This window comes from Coturnix japonica, chromosome Z, assembly GCF_054131305.1.
Source record: "Coturnix japonica strain WE chromosome Z, WE-NBRP24, whole genome shotgun sequence".
In the NCBI taxonomy this organism is placed as follows: Eukaryota; Metazoa; Chordata; class Aves; order Galliformes; family Phasianidae; genus Coturnix; species Coturnix japonica.
The window spans coordinates 5,805,870-5,827,892 of NC_140702.1; the positions used below are offsets into that span (position 1 = coordinate 5,805,870).

Here is a 22,023-nt window from a genome sequence, read left to right on the forward strand (position 1 = left end):
GTAGTCAGTGGATATGATGGTTTATGTCTTCCCAGTGGCTGGCTGACAACAAAACAAGAACTGCTTTAGCTTTTTTCCTCATACATTTCCCTTCTTTAAATGAAACTGGTTGCAATCAGTAATAGAAAAAAGAGCTAAAAAGAGCCTGACATCATTACTGAATTATCACAGTCAAAGAACTTTATCATATTCATTCCTGAGTTATGGTATAAAAAGAATTTTTGCAATGAAGCATTTCCAGTGTATTGCACAAACTGGCTAAAGTCTGTTAACATCAACAACTACAAATGTTTTATCAGAATTGGAGAGTACAGCACACTGCTTGCAATACACATAAGTAACAGACACTGAATATCTAGTTTGCTTTTACATCACTTTCAATACACTTCTTTTGCTCTGTTACTGTTATTCTGAGGTCCTTTTAGTTCTCACTGTATTTTGAAGAAATGGAATAACTGAAGAATTAGAAGAGTAATTATTCCTCTACTAAGAGAAGAATTCATTAGAATTCATAGAGGCCTTGGGGGTTCTGGTGAATGAAGAGGCAGACGGATAAAAGTTGGTTGTGTGTGCTTGCAGCCTGGAAAGCCAATTGGATCCTGGGCTGCAGCAGAAAGAGAAATGAGTGGCAAGGGAGGTGATTACCCTCAAGAGACCCCAAATGACATTTTGTACCCAGGTGTGAGGGCAACGGGGCAAGGAGAACATAGCTGTTAGAGCAGGTCCAGGGGATAACCATGATAACGACCAGAAGGCAGGAGCATCTCTCCTACTATGACATGTTGAGGAAGCTGGGCTTGCTCACCCTGGAGAAAGATCTAGAGAGAACTCATCACAGTTTTCCAGTACATAAAAAACTATAACCAGCTTATAAATAGGAGAGAGAGACTGATTTCTTACACAATCATACAGAGACAGGACAAGGGACCTGGAGACAGGACCCTGGTGTGCTATGAAAACCAGGTAGACTTAATATGGTGCTTTATTCTGGTATGGATTTTCACTTGCAAGCTTCTGAAATAAGCATGTGATGGGGTAGTATTTTTATATACAACATTTTTTGGTTGTTATTCATTTGCTTGCCTTTTCTATTATTTTTTTTTTTTCTTTTTTCTTTTTTTTTCAGGTAATGAGATTTGATTTGAACCACAAATAACTACAGATCCTACACCAATGGGAGTGTAGTCAGAAACATGTTTTTAGTGGTGTTCAGTATCCCAATAAAGCAAACTTCTGCAGATATGTATTGCCAGAAGTAATTTATTTGCCCCTAGGGAGCAAAGATATCAACATACCTTCAGACTTTCTAGGCTCTAGCATAGGGCATAATTGTGCCAGATTTTAATCATGAGTTGCTGCAAATGTGCTGCTAGGTAGGCTATACCATAATATCTGGTTAACAATGGTAACTACTGCCTTTCTTTGTCAATTCCTTACTTCTCCTTCTAAATCCCTCTAAACATCTGAAACTTTCATTGATTTATTTCTTTTCTTGAAGGGTGTTATACCACTCATGGAGGAATTTTTGCTCATTTTGGAATACTTTTCTCTGTCTATATAGGATCATCTTGTCATCTTGAAGTGCCCTATTCTCTCTTAGAAGGTGACGTTGCTGAGCAGCAAGGGCATTTTTTTCATCACAGAGAGCTTTCTTTTTTCCCTCGAAGACTCTGTTGCACTCTTGAAGAAACCTGGCCTTTTCTTCCTCCCATAAAGCTAAAAGCTCTTCCCACCGAGCTTTGACCTGCATCTCACGCACCATTTCCTGTACTCTGAGAACTCTGTCCTCTTCCCAGTGGGCACTAGATCCCGGTGGGAAGAATTCTCGCCATTTCTCATAGAGTTTTTCTTCTAAAGAGCGTATATACTTCTCCTGAAGATTTCTGTTCTGTTCCCAAAGAGCTTTATTCTGTCTTAGGATTAGTTGATTCTGTTGACAATAAGCTTTGTTCTCAACACACAAGAATCTGTTCTCTTGCTGAAGAATTTGATTCTGTTCCCGAAGTCTCTGATTGTCCTTCCGGACTCCTTGGTTAAACTCTATGACAGATGGAGGCGGTAGTGAACTGATATTGGTTAAAGACTCCTCTTCCTTTGTGTCAAACATTTCGTCACTTTACTGCACCATCTGTGGGTTGTGCTACGGTCCAGGTAGGCAATTCAACCTTTTATATTCAATAATCTGGGGAAGTAAAATATCATCAGGCTCTTGTTTGAAGAGCATATAAATAAATAAATAAATAATCAGTCCACAATGTAAACTAGAAATAACGGCCATTCTAACATTTGACAAGTATTGAGTAATTTTCCTTGCCCAGAAGTACACACAAATAATAAATTAAAATCAATGAGACTGAATTCATTATATGGGAAATAACCTTAAAAGTTTAGCATCTTGAAAGTTTGGAAATCTATCTCATAAACATACCAAGTGGAATGCATTCTTGGTGAAATCCAGAATATTTATAGTTATCCTTAGTTATCATGTTCTTTGTTTTTTCCTTAAAACAAACAAACAAACAAACAAACAAATAAATAAATAAATGTTCTTTCATTAAAAAAAAATAAAAATCTATTCCATTTGTCTAATAAATTAAGAAGTCTGTTGGTCACTGCTGGGGGTGGGAGGAATGGATCTGCCACTGTTCCTCCTGGGGGAAGCTGGGTTTGACCCTTCAGATAGATCTTATGAAATTACTGCTTGCAGCTTGACAGCTGGAAGCGTGCTCCCTCCAAGATCCCAAATCACATAATCACAAGGTTGGAAAGGGCCTACAAGAGCATCCAGTCCAACCATCCTCCCATTACCATTGCTACCACAAGCCACTAAACCATCTCTCATTGCTTCTCATCCAGATGCCTCTTGAACACTGCCAGACATGGCGACTTCACCACCTCCCTGGGCAGGCCATTCCAGTGCCTGATCACTCTCTGAGAGAAAAAGTTTTGCCTTATGTCTAGTCTGAACCTCCTCTAGTACAACTTGTGGCCATTTCCTCAGGTCCTGTTTGTTGCCTGGGAGAAGCAGCCAAGCCCCTCCTCATTGCAACCTCCCTCCAGGTTGTTATAGATTGCAATGAGGTCTCCCCTGAGCCTCCTCTTCTCCAGGCTAAACTATCCCAGCTCCCTGAGCCGCTCCTCATAAGACTTGTGCTCCAGACCCCTCACCAGTTTCGTTGCCCTTCTCTGGACACATTCCTGGGCTTCAATGTCAATCTTGTAGTGAGGAGCCCAAACCACAGTACTCCAGATGCAGCCTCACTAGCTAGCACGGGGAGATGATCTGCTCCTGCTGGTCACATTTTTTCTAATGTGGGCCTGAGCGCCATTGGCATCCTTGGCCACCTGGGCACACTGTTGGCTCATGTTCAGCCGAGCATCGACCGACACCCCCAGACCCCCTTCCTGTTCACAGCCATCCAGCCACTCAACCCCAAGCCTATAGCGCTGCTTGGGGTTATTGTGGCCAAAGTGCTGGACCCAGCACTTGGCCTTGTTGAATGGCATCCCATTCACCTCAGCCCAGCCATCCAGATCCCTCTGTAGAACCTCCCTACCCTCAGGCAGATAACACTTTCTCCCAACTCACTGAGGATACACTCCATCCCCTCATCTAGGTCATCAATGAAGATGTTAAACAAGATGGGCCCTAGTACCGACCCTTGGGGGACACCACTTGTAAGGGTTGTCAGCCGAAACAAACTCCATTAACCACTACCTGCTGGGCATGGTCCTCTAGCCATTTCCTTACCCAAGTAAGGGTATGCCTGTCCAGGCCAGGGGGTGCCTGTTTCCCCAGGAGAATACTGGTCTAGGTAGACTACATCAACAGTCTTACCCTCATCTACCAGTCTGGTCACCCAGTAGTAGAAGGAAATGTGGTTGGTCAAGCACGACCTGCCCTTCATTTGTCTGTGCTGGCTGGGTCTGATCCCCTGGATGCCATGCGTGTGCTGTGTGATCTCACCCAAGATGATTTGCTCTATAACTTTCCCTGGTACTGAGGTCAGGCAGATGGGCCTGAAGTTCTCTGGATCCACCTTACCACCCTTCCTGTAGATGGCCATCACATTTGCAAGCCTCCAATCCTCTGAGACTGCTCCAGTTAACCAGGAGTGCTGATAGATGGCTCAGCAACCACCCCCTCCAGCTCCCTCAGCACCAGAGGGTGGAACCCATCCAGTCCCATGGACTTGTGGCAGCCCAGGCTCTTTAATTATCTCCACCTGAATCACTGGGGGTCTATTCTGCATATCATCCCAGACTTTCAGATCAGGGCATGAAATGACCTGAGCATAACTTGCCTGTCCATTATGGGCTTGTTGCCCATGATGGATGCATTGATGTAGACGCACTTCAGCAAAGTCATCTGTCTCACTCCCAGCTCAAGCATCATTCCCCTAGGCACAACTCTGTGTTGTCCCCTTCCCCCATCATAGCTAATTTAAAGTTCTTTCAATAAGCCCTGATAGCTCCTGCACTAGGATTTGTTGGGGTGGGTTTAGGTGGGTTCCATTATTCATGGACAGCAGGCCAGGGGCTGAGTAAACTACCCATAGTCAAAGAACCCAAAGTTAATGGCTCAGCACTAGCCTCTGAGCCAATTATTCATTCCTTGTGCTTTCCAAAACCACTCTATGTACCTCAGTGCCCCTGGAGATACTGAACAAAAAAAGTCTTGAAGTCCCACTCCTTCAACTAACCACCCTAAACCCCTGAAATCTCTTTTACAAAGTTCATAGGCTTCTCTGAGCAATTTCATCACTGTCTATTTGAACTATGAGTAGTAGAAAATAATCAGTGGGCCGAACCAGCTTTGAGAGTATCCTGGTTATGTCCCTGACCCAGGCCCCAGGAAGGCAGCACTAACTGAACCCCCTTGTTCTCAGAAGGCAGCAATAATGCTTACTCACCTGGTATGCCCTGTGACTAGCCAGCTAAGACACTTAGAGCACCTCCTGCCTCCCAAAGCTATTTAAAGCTTATTATCAGGTGTGAATGTTAAGGGCAGGTGTTTAAACTGTGCTGCTAATGTGCCAACTTCACCCCTGCTGACTCAGCATCCCAACCACAAGCTTCCAGCTCCCCAGCACAAATGCAGCACTGTTGCTAGCTTCAAAAAAAGCCTTAAAAAGAACTTTTATTGTTGGCCCTTTTTACTCCAGATCTTTTGCTTAGTGCTGTCTCACCTGCTCTGAAGCTAGTCTCCACTGCAGCGTATACTTATGTGACAAAAATATACATACATCTATAACCTTTTTTAGAGGTAGAATTACTGTATCCCTCTGTTTGGACTCTGTCATTCAAATTAAAAGGACAATTATATATTTTTTTAATTTGATTTGTTTATGCCTTATATTCCCAGTCATGGGAATGTTATATTGTTTACACTGGATTAAAAGTATGGATCAAGAAGCAGTCTAAAAAGATTAACTTTTACACATCACTATAAAAATATGGTATTGTAACATCAGGGATGTTTTAGATGTATACCTGTTGATTGCAAGGAAGCATTAAACAATTGGCCAATGTGCCACTTTATCCACATACTTTATATATCAGACTAAAGCGGTATGTGTATATAATGAAGACATCTCCAGAGGTTATGAGGTGGAACCAAACTGATTCATTAGTTTCACTGGGATGAGGTCACTATCCCACAAGTATAATGGTTTGGTTACTGTCTTTTCTTTATGATTAAATAAAAAGCATTAAAAATTTAAAGAAGTTTTGTTACTATAATACAATATACAATTATTAACTATGTTATATTACATGAGGGCTGCTATGAAAATAATGCCTTCTATTTTATTATCTTGTCCCATGACAGAAGAGGCTGAAGATGCTGGAGACTGGAGGAGGATCAGGGGAGACATTATTGCTCTCTATAACTTCCTGAAGGGAGGTTGTAGTGAGCTGGGGGTCGGCCTCTTCTCTCGTGTTGTTAGTGATAGGACCACAGGGAATGGTTTCAAGCTGGGGCTGGTGTGATTCAGGCTGGACATCAGGAAGTATTACTTCTCAGAAAGGGTGGTCAGGCACTGGAATGGACTGCCCAGGGAGGTGGTGGAGTCACCAACCCTGGAGGTGTTCAAGGAACAACTGGATGTTTTGTTGAGGAACATGGTTTAGTGGGAGCTATTGATAATAGGTGAGCGGTTGGACTGGTTGATCATTTAGGTCTTTTACAACCTTGGAGATTCTGTGATTCTATGGTATTGATGTTGGAGGTCTGGCAGTAGAAGCTGAACCTTTCTGCCAATATTCCATTACATTCTGTTGCCATGCAAATAAATAAGTCTTTTAGTGATGACTCTGTGATTCTGTGCTCACATACATTTCCTAAGAGATAATGATATTATAAGAAGGTTACACACTTAGTCACACAGTGCTGTAGTTATGTCAAAAACACTATACTTGTAAAAAAAACAAAGGTCCTGATACTTGAAAATAAGGTTAAGTGATAAAGATTGGTTTTTAACAGCCTGCTTATGGCTAGGCCCAGATGCAGCAGATGGGTTGTGCCCACAGAATGAAGTATTGACCCTGGTGTGCTACGAAAACCAGGTAGACTTAATATGGTGCTTTATTCTGGTATGGATTTTCACTTGCAAGCTTCTGAAATAAGCATGTGATGGGGTGGTATTTTTATATACAACATTTTTTGGTTGTTATTCATTTGCTTGCCTTTTTTATTATTATTTTTTTTTCTTTTTTTTTCAGGTAATGAGATTTGATTTGAAGCACAAATAACTACAGATCCTACACCAATGGGAGTGTAGTCAGAAACATGTTTTTAGTGGTGTTCAGTATCCCAATAAAGCAAACTTCTGCAGATATGTATTGCCAGAAGTAGTTTATTTGCCCTTAGGGAGCAAAGATATCAACATACCTTCAGACTTTCTAGGCTCTAGCATAGGGCATAATTGTGCCAGATTTTAATCATGAGTTGCTGCAAATGTGCTGCTAGGTAGGCTATACCATAATATCTGGTTAACAATGGTAACTACTGCCTTTCTTTGTCAATTCCTTACTTCTCCTTCTAAATCCCTCTAAACATCTGAAACTTTCATTGATTTATTTCTTTTCTTGAAGGGTGTTATACCAATCATGGAGGAATTTTTGCTCGTCTAGGATAGCTCTTCTCTGACTATGTAGGACCTCCCTTTCATCTTGAAGTGCCCTATTCTCCCTTAGAAGGCAAAGTTGCTGAGCAGCAAGGGCATTTTTTTCATCACAGAGAGCCTTCTTTTCCTCCTCGATGCCTTTGCTGTATTTTTGAAGAAACTTGGCTTTGTCTTCCTCCCACAGAGCTAAAAGCTCTTCCCACCTAGCTTTGTTCTGCATAACAAATGCCATTTCCTGTACTCTGAGAACTGTATCCTCTTCTCTGCAAGCTTTAAATCGTAGTTGGAAGAATTCTCGCCATTTCTCATAGAGTTTTTCTTCTGAAGAGCGTATATACTTCTCCTGAAGATTTCTGTTCTGTTCCCAAAGAGCTTTATTCTGTCTTAGGATTAGTTGATTCTGTTGACAATAAGCTTTGTTCTCAACACACAAGAATCTGTTCTCTTGCTGAAGAATTTGATTCTGTTCCCGAAGTCTCTGATTGTCCTCTATGACAGATGGAGGCGGTAGTGAACTGATATTGGTTAAAGACTCCTCTTCCTTTGTGTCAAACATTTCGTCACTTTACTGCACCATCTGTGGGTTGTGCTGCGGTCCAGGTAGGCAATTCAGCCTTTTATATTCAATAATCCGGGGAAGTAAAATATCATCAGGCTCTTGTTTGAAGAGCATATAAATAAATAAATAAATAATCAGTCCACAATGTAAACTAGAAATAACGGCCATTCTAACATTTGACAAGTATTGAGTAATTTTCCTTGCCCAGAAGTACACACAAATAATAAATTAAAATCAATGAGACTGAATTCATTATATGGGAAATAACCTTAAAAGTTTAGCATCTTGAAAGTTTGGAAATCTATCTCATAAACATACCAAGTGGAATGCATTCTTGGTGAAATCCAGAATATTTATAGTTATCCTTAGTTATCATGTTCTTTGTTTTTTCCTTAAAAGAAAAACAAGTGTTCTTTCATTAAAAAAAAAAGAAGAAAGAGAGAAAGAGAGAAAGAGAGAAAGAGAGAAAGAGAGAAAGAGAGAAAGAGAGAAAGAAAGAAAGAAAGAAAGAAAGAAAGAAAGAAAGAAAGAAAGAAAGAAAGAAAGAAAGAAAGAAAGAAAGAAAGAAAGAAAGAAAGAAAGAAAGAAAGAAAGAAAGAAAGAAAGGAAGGAAGAAAGGAAGAAAGGAAGAAAGGAAGAAAGGAAGAAAGGAAGAAAGGAAGAAAGGAAGAAAGGAAGAAAGGAAGAAAGGAAGGAAGGAAGGAAGGAAGGAAGGAAGGAAGGAAGGAAGGAAGAAAGAAAGAAAGAAAGAAAGAAAGAAAGAAAGAAAGAAAGAAAGAAAGAAAGAAAGAAAGAAAGAAAGAAAGAAAGAAAGAAAGAAAGAAAGAAAGAAAGAAAGAAAGAAAGAAAGAAAGAAAGAAAGAAAGAAAGAAAGAAAGAAAGAAAGAAAGAAAGAAAGAAAGAAAGAAAGAAAGAAAGAAAGAAAGAAAGAAAGAAAGAAAGAAAGAAAGAAAGAAAGAAAGAAAGAAAGAAAGAAAGAAAGAAAGAAAGAAAGAAAGAAAGAAAGAAAGAAAGAAAGAAAGAAAGAAAGAAAGAAAGAAAGAAAGAAAGAAAGAAAGAAAATCTATTCCATTTGTCTAATAAATTCAGAAGTCAGTTGGTCACTGCTTGGGGTGGGAGGAATGGATCTGCCACTGTTCCTCCTGAGCAAAGTTAGGTTTGACCCTTCAGATAGATCCTATGAAATTACTGCTTGCAGCTTGACAGCTGGAAGGGGGTTCCCTGGGCTCTCTCTGAGATCCCAAACTGCTTCAGGGGGTCCTTCCCTGTCATCTGGATCTCTTTTCAATAGAAAATCAAACTTCTTCTTATGAACTCATAGCTGGCTCTCTTGAGTGCCTCAATCCACTCCTGGCAATGCTTGACAAAACATATGTTGCTCTAGAACAGTCACCTTAATTACAATTGAATTTGCTATTCATTTTGTTTTTATTTTAACTACCTTGATCTGGACTGGGGATGGCCTTGAATTTAAGCCAAGTTTTATAGAATCACAGAATTTCAAGGTTGGAAAGGGCCTACAAGAGCATCCAGTCCAACCATCCTCCCATTACCATTGCTACCACTAAACCACTAAACCATCTCTTGTAGCTCCTCATTCAGATGCCTCTTGAACACTGCCAGACATGGCGACTTCTCAACTCACTGAGGATACAATCGGTTGTTCTGAGAGTGTAAGTATCTGTAGAGTATCAAGTATGATAAATGAAGGAGATCATATGGCACTTACTGTTGTGTTATCCTTGAATCACTCAGCCATCTGGCATATGGTGGCAGATCCGTTAGCCACGTCATTCCAGAACTCACAGCACGGGTGATGTAACAAAATGCCTCTGGTGACCACAAAAGTTCCATTCTTCTGAAAAGTATTTGCTATTATAGCAGATATGTCTGTATCTTTTTTTGGTTGCTGTTGTTACATAAGAGGTTTAGCTTTAGCTGTTCAACACTTCAAGTTCAAAAGAACAACGAGTGACACCTGACTCACCCAAAATGAAAACACAAAAATGTATCTTAAAAACTTATAGATAGGATATGTGTTTGGTCCTGTGAGCTATTTTCTGAGGTAATTTTTTCTTTCCCAGCAAGGGGCACACAGCCATCACTTGGTGCTGATCAAATGTCAGTGACCTGCTAAACCTACGTGGGCTGCAAACAGGGCATGGGGCACAATGCAGTGCTAAACTCAAGTCACGGCAAACAATTTCATGCATGCTGATGCACTGGCTAAATACACTCCTGTGAACAGCAAAAAAATATGCAGTCATGCTTTCTGCTGTGATAAAGGAATCTGAGAACAGATTTCAAGATTGCTCCCCCAAAATATCAGTTTTTAGGGGATTTATTTCTGGCATCATTTTCAGTCAATATAAATGCATTTTGAATTTCCAATTGGAATGTATAGAGTTGCAATCAAAAATTTGATCATCATTTTCACATTTCAACAGACTCTAAGCCCTTTCTAAAATTTTGATCGCAAGTTAGCACTGTCATATTATTAAGGCAAGGTAGGACTGCATAGTAAAATATTTGTCTGGCCAAATTGTGTGTTTTTCTGTCCTTTTTGCTTGTATTAACATTTTGTGTATTTGCTTACAATGTTGGCATCTCAAACTTGATGTAACCCATAGGCTCTCCAGGTGCCTGTGGTCCATGTGAGTAGAGAGGAGGTCACCAGACTCCTTCCTGGGGCATAGGAGAAGAGTTAGTAGTTAAAAAAAAAAAAAGAAATAAATCTTCAAGAAACACTTTTTCTTTCAAATCTTTGTTTGCATGTGTATGTGCAATTATATGGCTTTCCCATGTTATCCTTCAAAGTAAGTGCAGGTGAACATTATAATGACAGCAAAGTTATGTTAGAACTGAAAGAGATGTTTTTTAATTTTAGCCTCCATTTGATATGGAGGAATTTGTTTCATGTGCTTATACTTCATTGTGTTGCTGAACTGCCTGATCCTCATAGGACAATGCTCCCAAGCACATGGAGGCAAAATGGAGCTTGAGTACTGTTAGCCCAGCTACGGTCAGCAATCACACCTCCCACAGCTATACTCTTTACTCACACAGTCCTCTAGCTGCCATCTGCTCTGTGCAGGGTGGAACTGCACTAACAGTATACTTGGATCACTAGAAAAAACAGGCAAAGGCAAGAAAAGAAAAGAAAAGAAAAGAAAAGAAAAGAAAAGAAAAGAAAAGAAAAGAAAAGAAAAGAAAAGAAAAGAAAAGAAAAGAAAAGAAAAGAAAAGAAAAGAAAAGAAAAGAAAAGAAAAGAAAAGAAAAGAAAAGAAAAGAAAAGAAAAGAAAAGAAAAGAAAAGAGATATTTAAGTGAAACTGCAACAGTAAATGGGTGCAACTGCCATTGAAAACAAATGCAACTGTTGTGGTGGTGGTGGTTGTAATTATCTATCTATCTATCTATCTATCTATCTATCTGTCTGTCTGTCTGTCTATTCCTCAACTAGTCAAGAAATTGACTGCCCAAAAAAAAAAAAAAAAAAAAAAAAAGATATAAGTAAGAGATGAATTGAAGGAAAAAGCTCTGTGAACTCCAAAAATGAATGCAGACATTCAGTTATTCTGGCAGACATCACTGCTAGAAAGTAGAAATTGCACTGGTAAACTAGATTATAATATCTATAAAAAGCTATTTAAAAGAAAGAACTGTCTCAAAATGCAACATATCTAACATGTGAACAATTATGCTAGCCTTAACAAAGCCAGTACATTCTAGTGTACTTACTTATCTCTGTGCTAACCGGGGCATATTTTCTCTCATGCTTTCTCTGAGGCAAATGACAAGATTATTTTACTTCAGAGGCAGTAACAAGCTTATAGGTTTAATCTTTTACAATGAATATATTTTGAATAAGTAAGGTTGAGGTTAGGTACTAAATAATATTTCACGTTGTGAATGTGTAGCAAACAAAGCATTAGGTCTTGCAGTAGACTACTATGATGGAGGGTACAAAGCCAGAGACTTATACTTTGTCATTTATCTGACCAGATCCAGTGAATTGTAATGTAAATTCTGTTGAAAGATTAAGAACCATCTTTCCTTTTTATAAAAAAGGAATCTTAATTATTTTTTTTTTCTTTCACATTTTGGGCAGCAGTAGGAGATTTCTCACTGAGAACTGAACACAGGATTTGTAGTCACTGCCATGGCATGGCTTTTCGGATGTTGTTAGGGCCATATCTGCCTAAGCTTATAAAAATCTGAGCTAAATGCCTCAGTATCAGGACTCAGTGTTTGAACTGAGAAATTTCCAATGAACTCGGGAACAAATTTATAAGAAAGCTTGTTTTAATACACATTACATTTTCCAGATGTTGTATGAATGGAAAGGGGACTAGGGGATAAAGAATTACAAAATTACTGTATCCTAGAATGGCTTGCGTTGGAAGGAACGTCAAGGATCACCTAGTTCCACACCCTTTGCCACAGGCAGGACTGCCAGCCTCTTAGATCAATTACTAGATCAGGTTGCCCAGGGCCCCATCCAGGCTGGCTTTAAAGACCACCAGGGATGGGTCATCTATAACCTTCATGGGCAGTCTGTTCCAGCATCTCACCACTCTCTCAGTAAATAGTTTTCTCAACATCTAATTTAAATCTCTCTTCCTTTAGTTTAAAAACACTGGCCCTTGTACTGTCACTACCAGACCTCGTTTATTTCCCTCATGTTAATAAACTCACCTGTAATACTGGAAGTCCAAAATGAGGTCTTCCCACAGCCTTCTCTTTTCCAGGCTGAACAAGACCAGTTCCTTCAACATGCCTCCATAGGATGGTGCTTCAGATTGAGTTGTTCTCCACTGCGAGTTGTTTGCCTGTAGAGGGACTGGCTGTGTTTCATGCGTGTAACGCAAAGGCTAACTTTCTCTAAGTGACAATATATAAAACTGACCGGTTTCATAGGAAATTCTGGATTTAGGGAGAAGGGAGGGAATTATTCCACCTCAAAACACAGAGTAAGTTTGAGACTGTCCCATAGAAAGCAAAAGAAATATACATTAAAAGTAACCCATAGAATTTAAAAAAGAAGATAACCCCGTTTGCTCAGTTTCAAGGATCTCAGCTCTTCCTTTTGGCAGATCTATGAAGAAATGAGAGAACAGAAACTTTTCCTTTTACTGTTAGGCTGAAACCTTTGGACCTAGACAACATGTTTCCAGGCTTCTAGATGCATGTTTAGATTGCCACGGCATGCAGACTTCTGGCTCCATTAAAGGAGACATCATATTTCACCTGGAAGATATGGGAAACAGAAAGATTCTCCAGAGTGTTGTATCATAGAATTCACAGAAAGGCTTGTGTTGGAGGCAGGGGTATTGTAACTATGTAAAAAATGACACCTTCTGATAGTCTTTGTTCAGTGATGAGTACTGTTTCACAGGAAAATTCACAGCAGATTCTGAGTTGCTGAGCATTTTAAAATCAGTTCAGACTAATTTAGATGTTAAAGAGTGGGTCAGTTCTACCAAAACTGTGTCTTGTCTCTTAGACTGGTGCTTCAGGTCTTGCTTTGGCTAGAGGGAGCACTCAGCAGTGGTAATTCCCTTCTTGTGTAATTCTATGTAAGCATGTGTCCCCTCCGTTTTTATCTTTATGGTGGGATGTGGATTAAAGACTATTTATGATTAGATTATTACTGGAGAAGAGTTCTGATTCTGACTTCAATTTTCTCTATAGAGAGCTATGACCTTTGTAACAAGTCTATAGAAATTAGCATGTTCCAAAACACAATTCTGCTTACAATTTTCAGATTCTCATTTTTATTTATTTATATAATTATTTAATGAGGTTTTCTTGTTTTTCAGGTAGACTTTTGGGTGCATTTTGTGGTTGATTTTAAACCATAAGATTGAAATGGCTTTTAATGATACCCTTCAAGATTTTGTAACCAGTCACAGGCATGGTCACCTTTAATGATAACATCTGAGATGTTTCATTTTATGTCTACAAGTCAGTTTGCTTTTGCTTTGTGTTTCTGAATGACTCTTACACACAATCTATCACTGCTTGTATCAGATCACTCTACAGTTATTCCACATAATCACAGCAAGAGAATAATGAAGTTAACACACATAGGTCAGAGAAAATAGTGCAGTCAGAAAACTTAAAGCATCAGAACATCACAGATTAAAAGTGACTAGACAAAAAAAAATGTGTAACTACTAACAGTGCACCACATCATTAGGAGTCAATTCCTAAATCATGTGGAGACTATAAGAAAATATGCATTTCCCCCCCACACACACACACATTTTGTAGAATTTTCTGCACTTGCATAAATCTGTGTTTAGTGAGAAATGTGTTAAAAGTTACACAGCACAGTATCCTTCTATTGGATTTTTAACAGAAAATTAATGTCTAAGTGGTAATCAAACATAAATTAAGATATATTCATTTAACATACAATGATCAAGTGTTTACCCAGGTAACAATGTAAAACATTATGTGACTTATTTGATCAATCACAGACAGGCATCACAAAGAGAAAATGTGTTCCAAGCATACAGAAGATTCCACCAAGCATATTTTTTGAATAAATTAGAATAATGAATATGTTAAAGAGAATTGTCATCTACTCACTAGTATTCCATAGGCAGGAAAAGAGGGTAAATTATTCATTGCAATTTACTCACTTAGCTTTAATGGTGTTCATTATTACTTTCCTGATCTAGCAGGAGAACAGTGAAAAGACAAGGCATCAGACAAGAAAGCTGAATTTAAAAAAATGTTATTGCTATATATTTGATTTGCGTACATGTCTATCACCTGAAGGCCAGGATATGCTTCTTGCACACTCCTTGCAGAAGCAGATCACCAGCTTCCTCTGATTAATAGATGTCTCATCTACTGCCAGTGAAGGAAAAAGTGTTCTCACTTCAGAGGGCCATACTTGACAGAGTTCCAAGGCTTTCGACAAGCTTGATGTGTTTCTTTCCACCCACCATCCTCATCACCACACACACCTTCCTCCCTCACAGCAACGCGTTATCAGCTATCCAAAATAATGATAAAAAAAATTGCCAAGGACCGTTAAAGTTCCTGAGAACCCAGAAAGTGTGCAGCTGCAATGGTGCATATCACTTTCAGCATGCACTCAAGCCTTCCACTGTGATAAACAAGGCAGAGTGGCAGTTCAGCATGGTTTACAGCACAAGGCCTTTGCAGCTCTATCTAGGTAAGCTCTCTTAAACGTGATGATAACTGTTTTGGATTCCCAAAGTCATGCATGGGCAGGGCCTTGTGAAAATTAACAAAGCAAAAGTTGCTCAGTGTTTGTTACTGCCCAATATGAATTTTAAAAAGTCAACCATTTCTTGTGGTAGTTCTCAGGTATCTGCATTAACTGGATTATATTTAACACAGGCTATGCATTGAACGTTACATATATTTAATTAAACTAATTAGAAAAGAGAGGTGGAGATGTCCAAGAATCTCAGTTACCATCTGTTTTTTGGACAGATGACCCATATTCTTAGAATCTCAAAGACTAAAATTTGCTCTGCAGTAATTCCCAGTTTAGACCCTCATTTGCTTTGCAGTGAAACCAGGATAAATGATTTCATGGGTTAAAGTACAAAGCCCCTAATTATGTCCGTTTTTCTGTTGTGCAGATCATGGATAAATTTGCAAGTGACTTCAATATATGAGAGACATCATGGTTATGAACTGGATTGTTGTGACTTCTATGTGAAGTACAAATGTGAGATATTCTTTTACCATTAGAAAAGAGAAAAATAAATTGGAGCTGGCCAAAGCATTCTATTACAGAGTAATGTTTTCTGTTATTCTGAACTACCTTAAAGCCTGCTTAAATATGTATTATTTATATAGTAACACATGATCTAGCAGTAATAATTTACACAGACTATGAAGTTAATTTCCAATTAACTTTTAGCTCCAATAGTCTTAGAAGTTGCCGTGGATTAAAAGTTTTTGTTTTTCTACTAAATCCATGAAGAGTAACAGGCACCATAATTACAAACATTCGTTAATAACTTTATTTCCTTATTTTCCTTTATTTTCCTTAAATTTATACTTAACACATTTTTGAAGTATTGCTAACCTAAAATTTGACAAGAAGAAAACATGGAATGGGAGAATGCTGTTTATCTTATATTATTCTGAGTGCAGAAGAAAAATAGAATGGAAAAATATACAGAGATTCTGAGTATAAGACACTGACATCTCTGAGTCCTAATATACAATTCATGTTTATTGCCTAAAATCTATCTGCTATATTCTCCATGTGCTGAGGGGAAATCTATAAACATCGTAGGTAAATCACTAACAAGTCTTTCTTTTTCATACAAATGAAACAAACAAACAAACAAACAACAACAAACAACAACAACAACAAATAAAAAACAAACATCCCACAGCCATTGATGTGGAATAGTCCTAAACAAAAGAAATTTGTTGCTTCCAGTGAGATTTCCAGTGCGGCACTGAAAGAACATAATTTCACATATTATAGTTCTTGTCCTGCATGTCTATTCTTTAACTAGGGCTATAAATATTGTAGATTCTGAAAATAGCTCTACAGGGCCAATAATTCACTATGGGTTGCATGAGAAATGATTTTTGAATGGAACAAACCAAGTGGAATCAGAAAATTCACAGATGTTCTCTTCAGAATTTTGTTATGTTAAATCTTCTCCTGCAACCTTAATCCCAGCCTCTCATCTCTTCAAGACCACTTATAAGAGAGAAAGAATAGGAACAGTAACAGAAGTCCTTGTGTGTGGTGCTTCCACTCAAGTAGCAGAAAGACCCAGAGTCCTTCTGTCCTGTCAAGACAATGATTTGTTTCAGACACTAATTTCCACTCACAGCACTGCCATGGCTCAGAAGGTGGGCACAGATGGCAAGGTCAGACCTGTGAGGAAGGTCCTATGTGTTTGCAGAACGAGTGCTGAGCAGTGGTTAGTGCAAGGCAGATGTGTTGCCGTGTACCGTATGAAATATGAGTTGTGCTGATGCATTCATATGAATTCAAATATCCTCAATGAGAATTTCTTTAATAATCAGGATGTTCAGGGCCTTTGCACCCTACTGTCTTTGGATCTGCCACCATGTCAGTAGGCTAATTTTGAGTGAGAGGAGTTCTGTGAGTTATTTGTAATATGAAGATATTTTGTGCAGCACAATTGCTCCTTTGGAGCTGATAATGACTTTTTATTGCCTAAAAAACAATTTGCCATACTGTGTGGTAATACAATCATTGATTTATGTTGTTAACACATGTAATTATATACCATAGGCCAAATTCTCTTGTCAGAGCTTGTATCCATGCACAATGAAATAAAGTCACTAAAATAAAGGGACCAAGTTTAGTGTTCTCAAGACCCAGTTTCTGTCCATATATCTTACTAGCTTCTGGGATGAAAAACATTACAGTAGTAGCCCATGTAGAAATGAGTCTGTAGGAAAAAAATCATAGTTAAAATTTGGTGACTGGGAGATCCCGCAGAAACAGCAAGGATAGATTTACAGAGGAGGAAGGATGATACAGAAATAGGAACTTTGATTCCAAAACTTTACAAATCCAGCGTCTCTGCCTCTTGAGCTGAAACCACTTTCTCATGCTGAAATACTGCTATGCTACATCAGATGCTTTGCCTTAAAGAAGCTTGAACATGACTCAGAAGTAGCTTGGACAGAAGTAATAATACTTGCCTAAGAACATATCCACCAAAAACACAAAAGACAGTGTTTGAATGCTTCTCAGACACAGAACGGATTAGAAAACAGCCATATTCCCACCTGAGTGCACTGATCCTTAAGATGGAGCTGATTTAGCCTCATCCACCTGCCTCTTCTGCAAGGCTGGTTAGATCTTGTTTAGATTACATCTAAACGATGTAATAGATGTATGTGTAATAGATTTTTATCTACTATAGATAATTATTTATCTAGAAATATATAATCTTTTGTTGTCTTCAGTTTTTCCATAGCACATAGAATTTTGCCATCATTAAACGCAACAAATAAATGGAAGAAAGAAGCAATTAGGAAAGATATAATAAATAAAAAGCTGTATTTTGCTGTAAGCACATGCTTTTACTGATTTTCTTTTGCTTCTGCTCATGTCAGCTAGATATACATTAGTTTTCTGATAATGCTTTGCTTTCTTGTGTGACATTTCAAGAACCTACCAACAGTTTCCTGAGTTGCCATTAGATTTATAGCTCTATATAAGTGTGTAGGGTCCAATCTAATTCTGTTAGATTTGCAGGTAGTTTGAAAAGGCTTTTGGAATAAGGCCAGCAAGAGAACCCTCCATATGAGGAGGCTATCTCTTTTTTTTGCCTCACAAAAAGTTCAAAAAGAACTAATAAGCTTACCAATAAGCTTTTGGCTTGCTTGGAGATGACATCCATAGTAAATCATTCTATCACCTTCCCAGAGTCAGAGTGAGTCTGGCTGGCCTATAGTTTCCCAGGTCTCCATTCTTGTTCTTAATTAAGACTGGAGTGAACCTGGCTTTCCTACAGTCCTCAGGCACCTGTTCTCAGATCGGGAGTGGTTCAGCAACCAGATCTGCCAGCTCCTTCAGTACTCATGGGTGCATTCTATTGGGGTCCGTGGATTTACATATTGAGTTTGCCTAGTTGATTTCTGACAAGTTCTTCCTCAGCCAAGGGAAGTCTTCCTTTCCCAGACTCTCTCACTTTCCTCCAGGATCTGCTGGAGGAAACCTAGCAGATTGAAGCACAGAAGGTATTCAGTATCTGTCTCCTCAGTGTCCTCTGTCACTGTCATGGTTTGTCTCATAGTGTGTCACCAGGACTCCAACCTCCTTCAGCAGCGGGCTGACATTTTCCCTAGTCTTCCTTTTGTTACTGACATAGTTAAAGATGCCTTTCTTGTCCTTGTCCACCTTGCCAGATTTGATTCCAAATGGACCTTAGGCTTCCTCATTGCTCCTCTGCATTCCCTGATAATGCTTATTTATTCTTCCGAAGTGTCAAGACATTTCAATTTGAGTTTTGTTATGAGTTTCTTGCTCATCCATGTGAGTCTACTGCAATTTTTGGCTGATTTATTACTGTTAGACATGCACTGATCTTGAGCTTGGAGATAGTCTTGGCATTCTGGCTCCTGTCATGAGATACATCTAAGGAACATTCATATTTCTCTCTGCACCTTTAAAGCTATGTGAACTCCCTCTTCACCATGTTGTCTGCTAGATTTCAGGACCTTCCTCACACACTGCAAACACCCGCATTGCTGTATAAAGCACTTACACTGGAGTTAACAATCTCAGAGACTGGTTGTCTTAGAAAAAGTGCAGCAAGAAACACTGGTAGTGGTCTAACATTATAGTGCACAGAATGCTTTGGATATGGTTTCTATTTTGGGCTACTTCTCTCAGATGATAAAATACCATCTATCAAGAGAAAAACGAAAAGGTGTAGGAAAGGGGCAGTGAAAATATTTATGACATAGAAAATGTTTACCAAGCTGTCACTTAAAATGGGTTGTTTAGCTTTTGAAGAATGCTGAAAGGGTAAATACAATTAATCTTAGATAAATAGTGGAATTTCCTCTTTCAAAAATACATCCATTACCCTGCTTTTGGTTTCAAAATAGCCTACTACTTGGTAACATTTTAATTTAGCTTTTTCCCTTTTGGGTATTATCTTGCATAAACTAATCCTTAAAAATTTGTCTGTTGACATTAGTAATAACAGATGATTAATTTCAGCAGATCCTCGTTTGTAACACTATTCATTTCAGATCCTCATTAACCTGTCAGATAAGAGCTTTGGCTTCACCACTATAAGAATCAAAAGGGGTTTTAATAAGTTCTAATTAAGGTGAATGAGTTGTCACACATTATATTTCAGTGTGTTTGTATGCTGGAGGACTGATAGCTTTCTGCTCAAATACAACTACAAACACAGTATTTTTTGGACTTCTTTGTGTCATTGTTCTGTTTAGAGAATAATGGTGCGACGGTAGAAGAACTAACTCATTATGAAAGAAATTGCTATCCAAACTATTCAGCTAAGAAGCTGTCACTGGGGGTGGACTAGCGTTTGAATCAGTTCTTTTGTAAACACTCACAGTCCATTATTGTGTTCACAAACAATTTGTTGTTTTCAGCCTACAGTGGACTTCAGATTTACCTTAAGTAGCTAAAAAGAATGCAAATGAAATAGAACTTGATCTGCAACAATGTGAGAGAGTCAGATTTAAACCACTTAGTAATAGCCTTTTATTTTATTTTTTTTTTAATCAGTTAAGAAGCACTGAAACATGTTTCCAGTCTCTGATTATCTTAGGAGAAATCTGATAGTGTCCACCAAGCAGAGCCATTAATTGTTCCTGGACTAGCAACAGAAAAAGCTCTCTAGAAAGGAAAACTCTGAACCTCAAATGCTATTTCCATTTACAGGGATAACCAGCATGCTATAAATACCTTTCCTAAAATACCTTATGTCGGACAAAATAGAAAACCGAGGATGGCCTATGGCTATTAAGGTCACTCATGTCTGTCAGTTCGTTATCAAGATTTCATCTTGTTAATTCACTGGAGGTGTTACATAGGAAAAGGAGGGGAAAATGGAGTTGCATGATAAACTGTGTGTAACTGGCAAATTAATTACAGATAAGCATTTCCGAAAATGTGGTTTCCTGGCAATAACATAATCACACAGACAAATCCTGTTTTTTCAGGGTGTACTAAGCACAGCTGGAATTTGCTGCCCACTTCTCTGTTACATTCCCTTTTCCTTAGCTTTGATATTACCATTCCCAACTTCATGCTGGCAACTGTAGTACTTCTAGTTCAGTGAAATCCAATTATGTGCTTTAACCATACTAAACTCCTGCTGCTACCAGCATCTTTCGATTTACACTGTTACTAGTAAGTTTACTGCTTGCCAGATGTCTGCAGGTAGCCCCTCAAGAAAATCAACAAAAGCAAGAGGAGATATGGAGGACAGTTACTAACTTTAAAATGATCAAGGGCAAATTAGTCCTTTTGAAGCTGGGGAGAGAAAGGATCAGTAAAACACAGGGGAGGAAGAGAGACTAGGGGAATGAAATGGTGATACGATTAAGCTTGAATACTTTTGCTGTTGAAAGTACCCATCTGCATATGCTCATTGCCTCTAAACTATCACTTTTCTGCTTCATGATTTTGTATAGCTGTTCTCTGACTTTGGTCCCATTTTTGCAGTTGGAGTAAAATACATACACCTGTGTCTGATTATTATTATTTTGTCTGAGTGAAAACACTACACTTTTTAATAAGGAAAGAGAAAAGCTGAAACAGGATTTTTTCTCCTTACCATAACTCAGACGTGACAAAACTTTGATATATGAAACTCAGCATGTAACCAGTCTCTACTGGATAGTGCATATTTTGCTAGGTTGTATAAGAGTTGATTGTGAAATGATAGGGTTATGAACATTTTAAAGAATGCCCCAGAGCAAATGCAATAGCAAATTCCGCTGATTCTTAAATAGAGTTGTTAACCATAGACACACACGTACATAGAGGTGGTTCTCCATTTAATCCAATACTTGAGCAAAATGTTAAAATGAAATTCTGGAATACTGCAAAAGATTTTCTTCCTATTTTGCTATGTATCGACTCTTTAATACATTACTGACCAAAATTATATGAAATTAAGGAGACTTTTTCATGTTATTTACTGCAGAAAATAATGTGAGTTACACTGGAGAGAGTGATTAGTCATTGTCATTGAGGTCTGATATATAAATCTGCTCTGAGCTGTCTGAAAAGTTCAAGTTGTTGAGGCTTTCTTTACACAGATTAGCGAAGTCAAACCTCAAATAGACATAAATGTGAAAAATATAATTGCAGGTTTTTATAAATAAAATAAAATAATTCATTTTTTCTTCACTAAGGATTTTAGCAGAACCGTGTTTCTGAAAGATATTTTCTGTAAGTTTGATCACATTTTCTTTGAAATCAACAAGAACAGGTCTGAAGCCCTCATCAATATGTTGAAAATGGTGAGAGGACTGTAAATGTTTCACGAGGTGAATAAACTATCATTTCCTTCTAATAATTTATCTTAATATGAATGAAAAGGCAGTGGGGGAAAAAAAAAAAAAAGTTCATTTTGAGAAACTATGGAGTCAGTTTTCCTGGTCCAAAAATTCTTTTGCCCACTCAAGTGTGTCTGAGCTGCCTCAGACTTCAAACCATTCAACACTTCGTGAGTTAATCAAGTTTGGGCCTGCTTTCAACAAGGTGAACAACTTCCAAAGAAAACTCAGGTGCTGTAGGACATGGTGCTGCTAGAATGGTAGGTGTCTTATTTCTCTGCAGCTCCTCTCACCT

The 22,023-nt window shown here is 38.5% G+C and overlaps 1 protein-coding gene across 5 annotated transcripts; it reads right to left on the minus strand.

The window, feature by feature from the left end:
- Positions 1-1,312: 1,312 nt before the first annotated feature.
- Positions 1,313-9,624, minus strand: LOC107306710 (uncharacterized). 5 transcript variants are annotated; one of them, XR_014939314.1, is made up of 2 exons: positions 9,416-9,624; positions 1,313-2,182 (listed from the first exon to the last, which is right to left on the minus strand). XR_014939314.1 is itself a non-coding variant. In XM_015850042.3 (2 exons), exon 2 carries the CDS (start codon positions 7,681-7,683, stop codon positions 7,078-7,080), a length of 606 nt encoding a protein of 201 aa, XP_015705528.1. In that variant the 5' UTR covers positions 7,684-7,784; positions 9,416-9,508; the 3' UTR covers positions 6,910-7,077. The 5 variants fall into 5 exon arrangements, 2 of the variants coding, with proteins under 2 accessions (XP_015705528.1, XP_015705530.1); XR_014939315.1 differs by lacking the exon at positions 9,416-9,624 and adding an exon at positions 2,429-2,966; XM_015850042.3 differs by lacking the exon at positions 1,313-2,182 and adding an exon at positions 6,910-7,784 and having other exon boundaries at positions 9,416-9,508.
- Positions 9,625-22,023: the final 12,399 nt, after the last annotated feature.

What these genes read in the sequence shown, in the direction of transcription:
- LOC107306710 (XM_015850042.3), bottom strand. Translation starts at nt 7,683, where the DNA reads ATGTTTGACACAAAGGAAGAGGAGTCTTTAACCAATATCAGTTCACTA.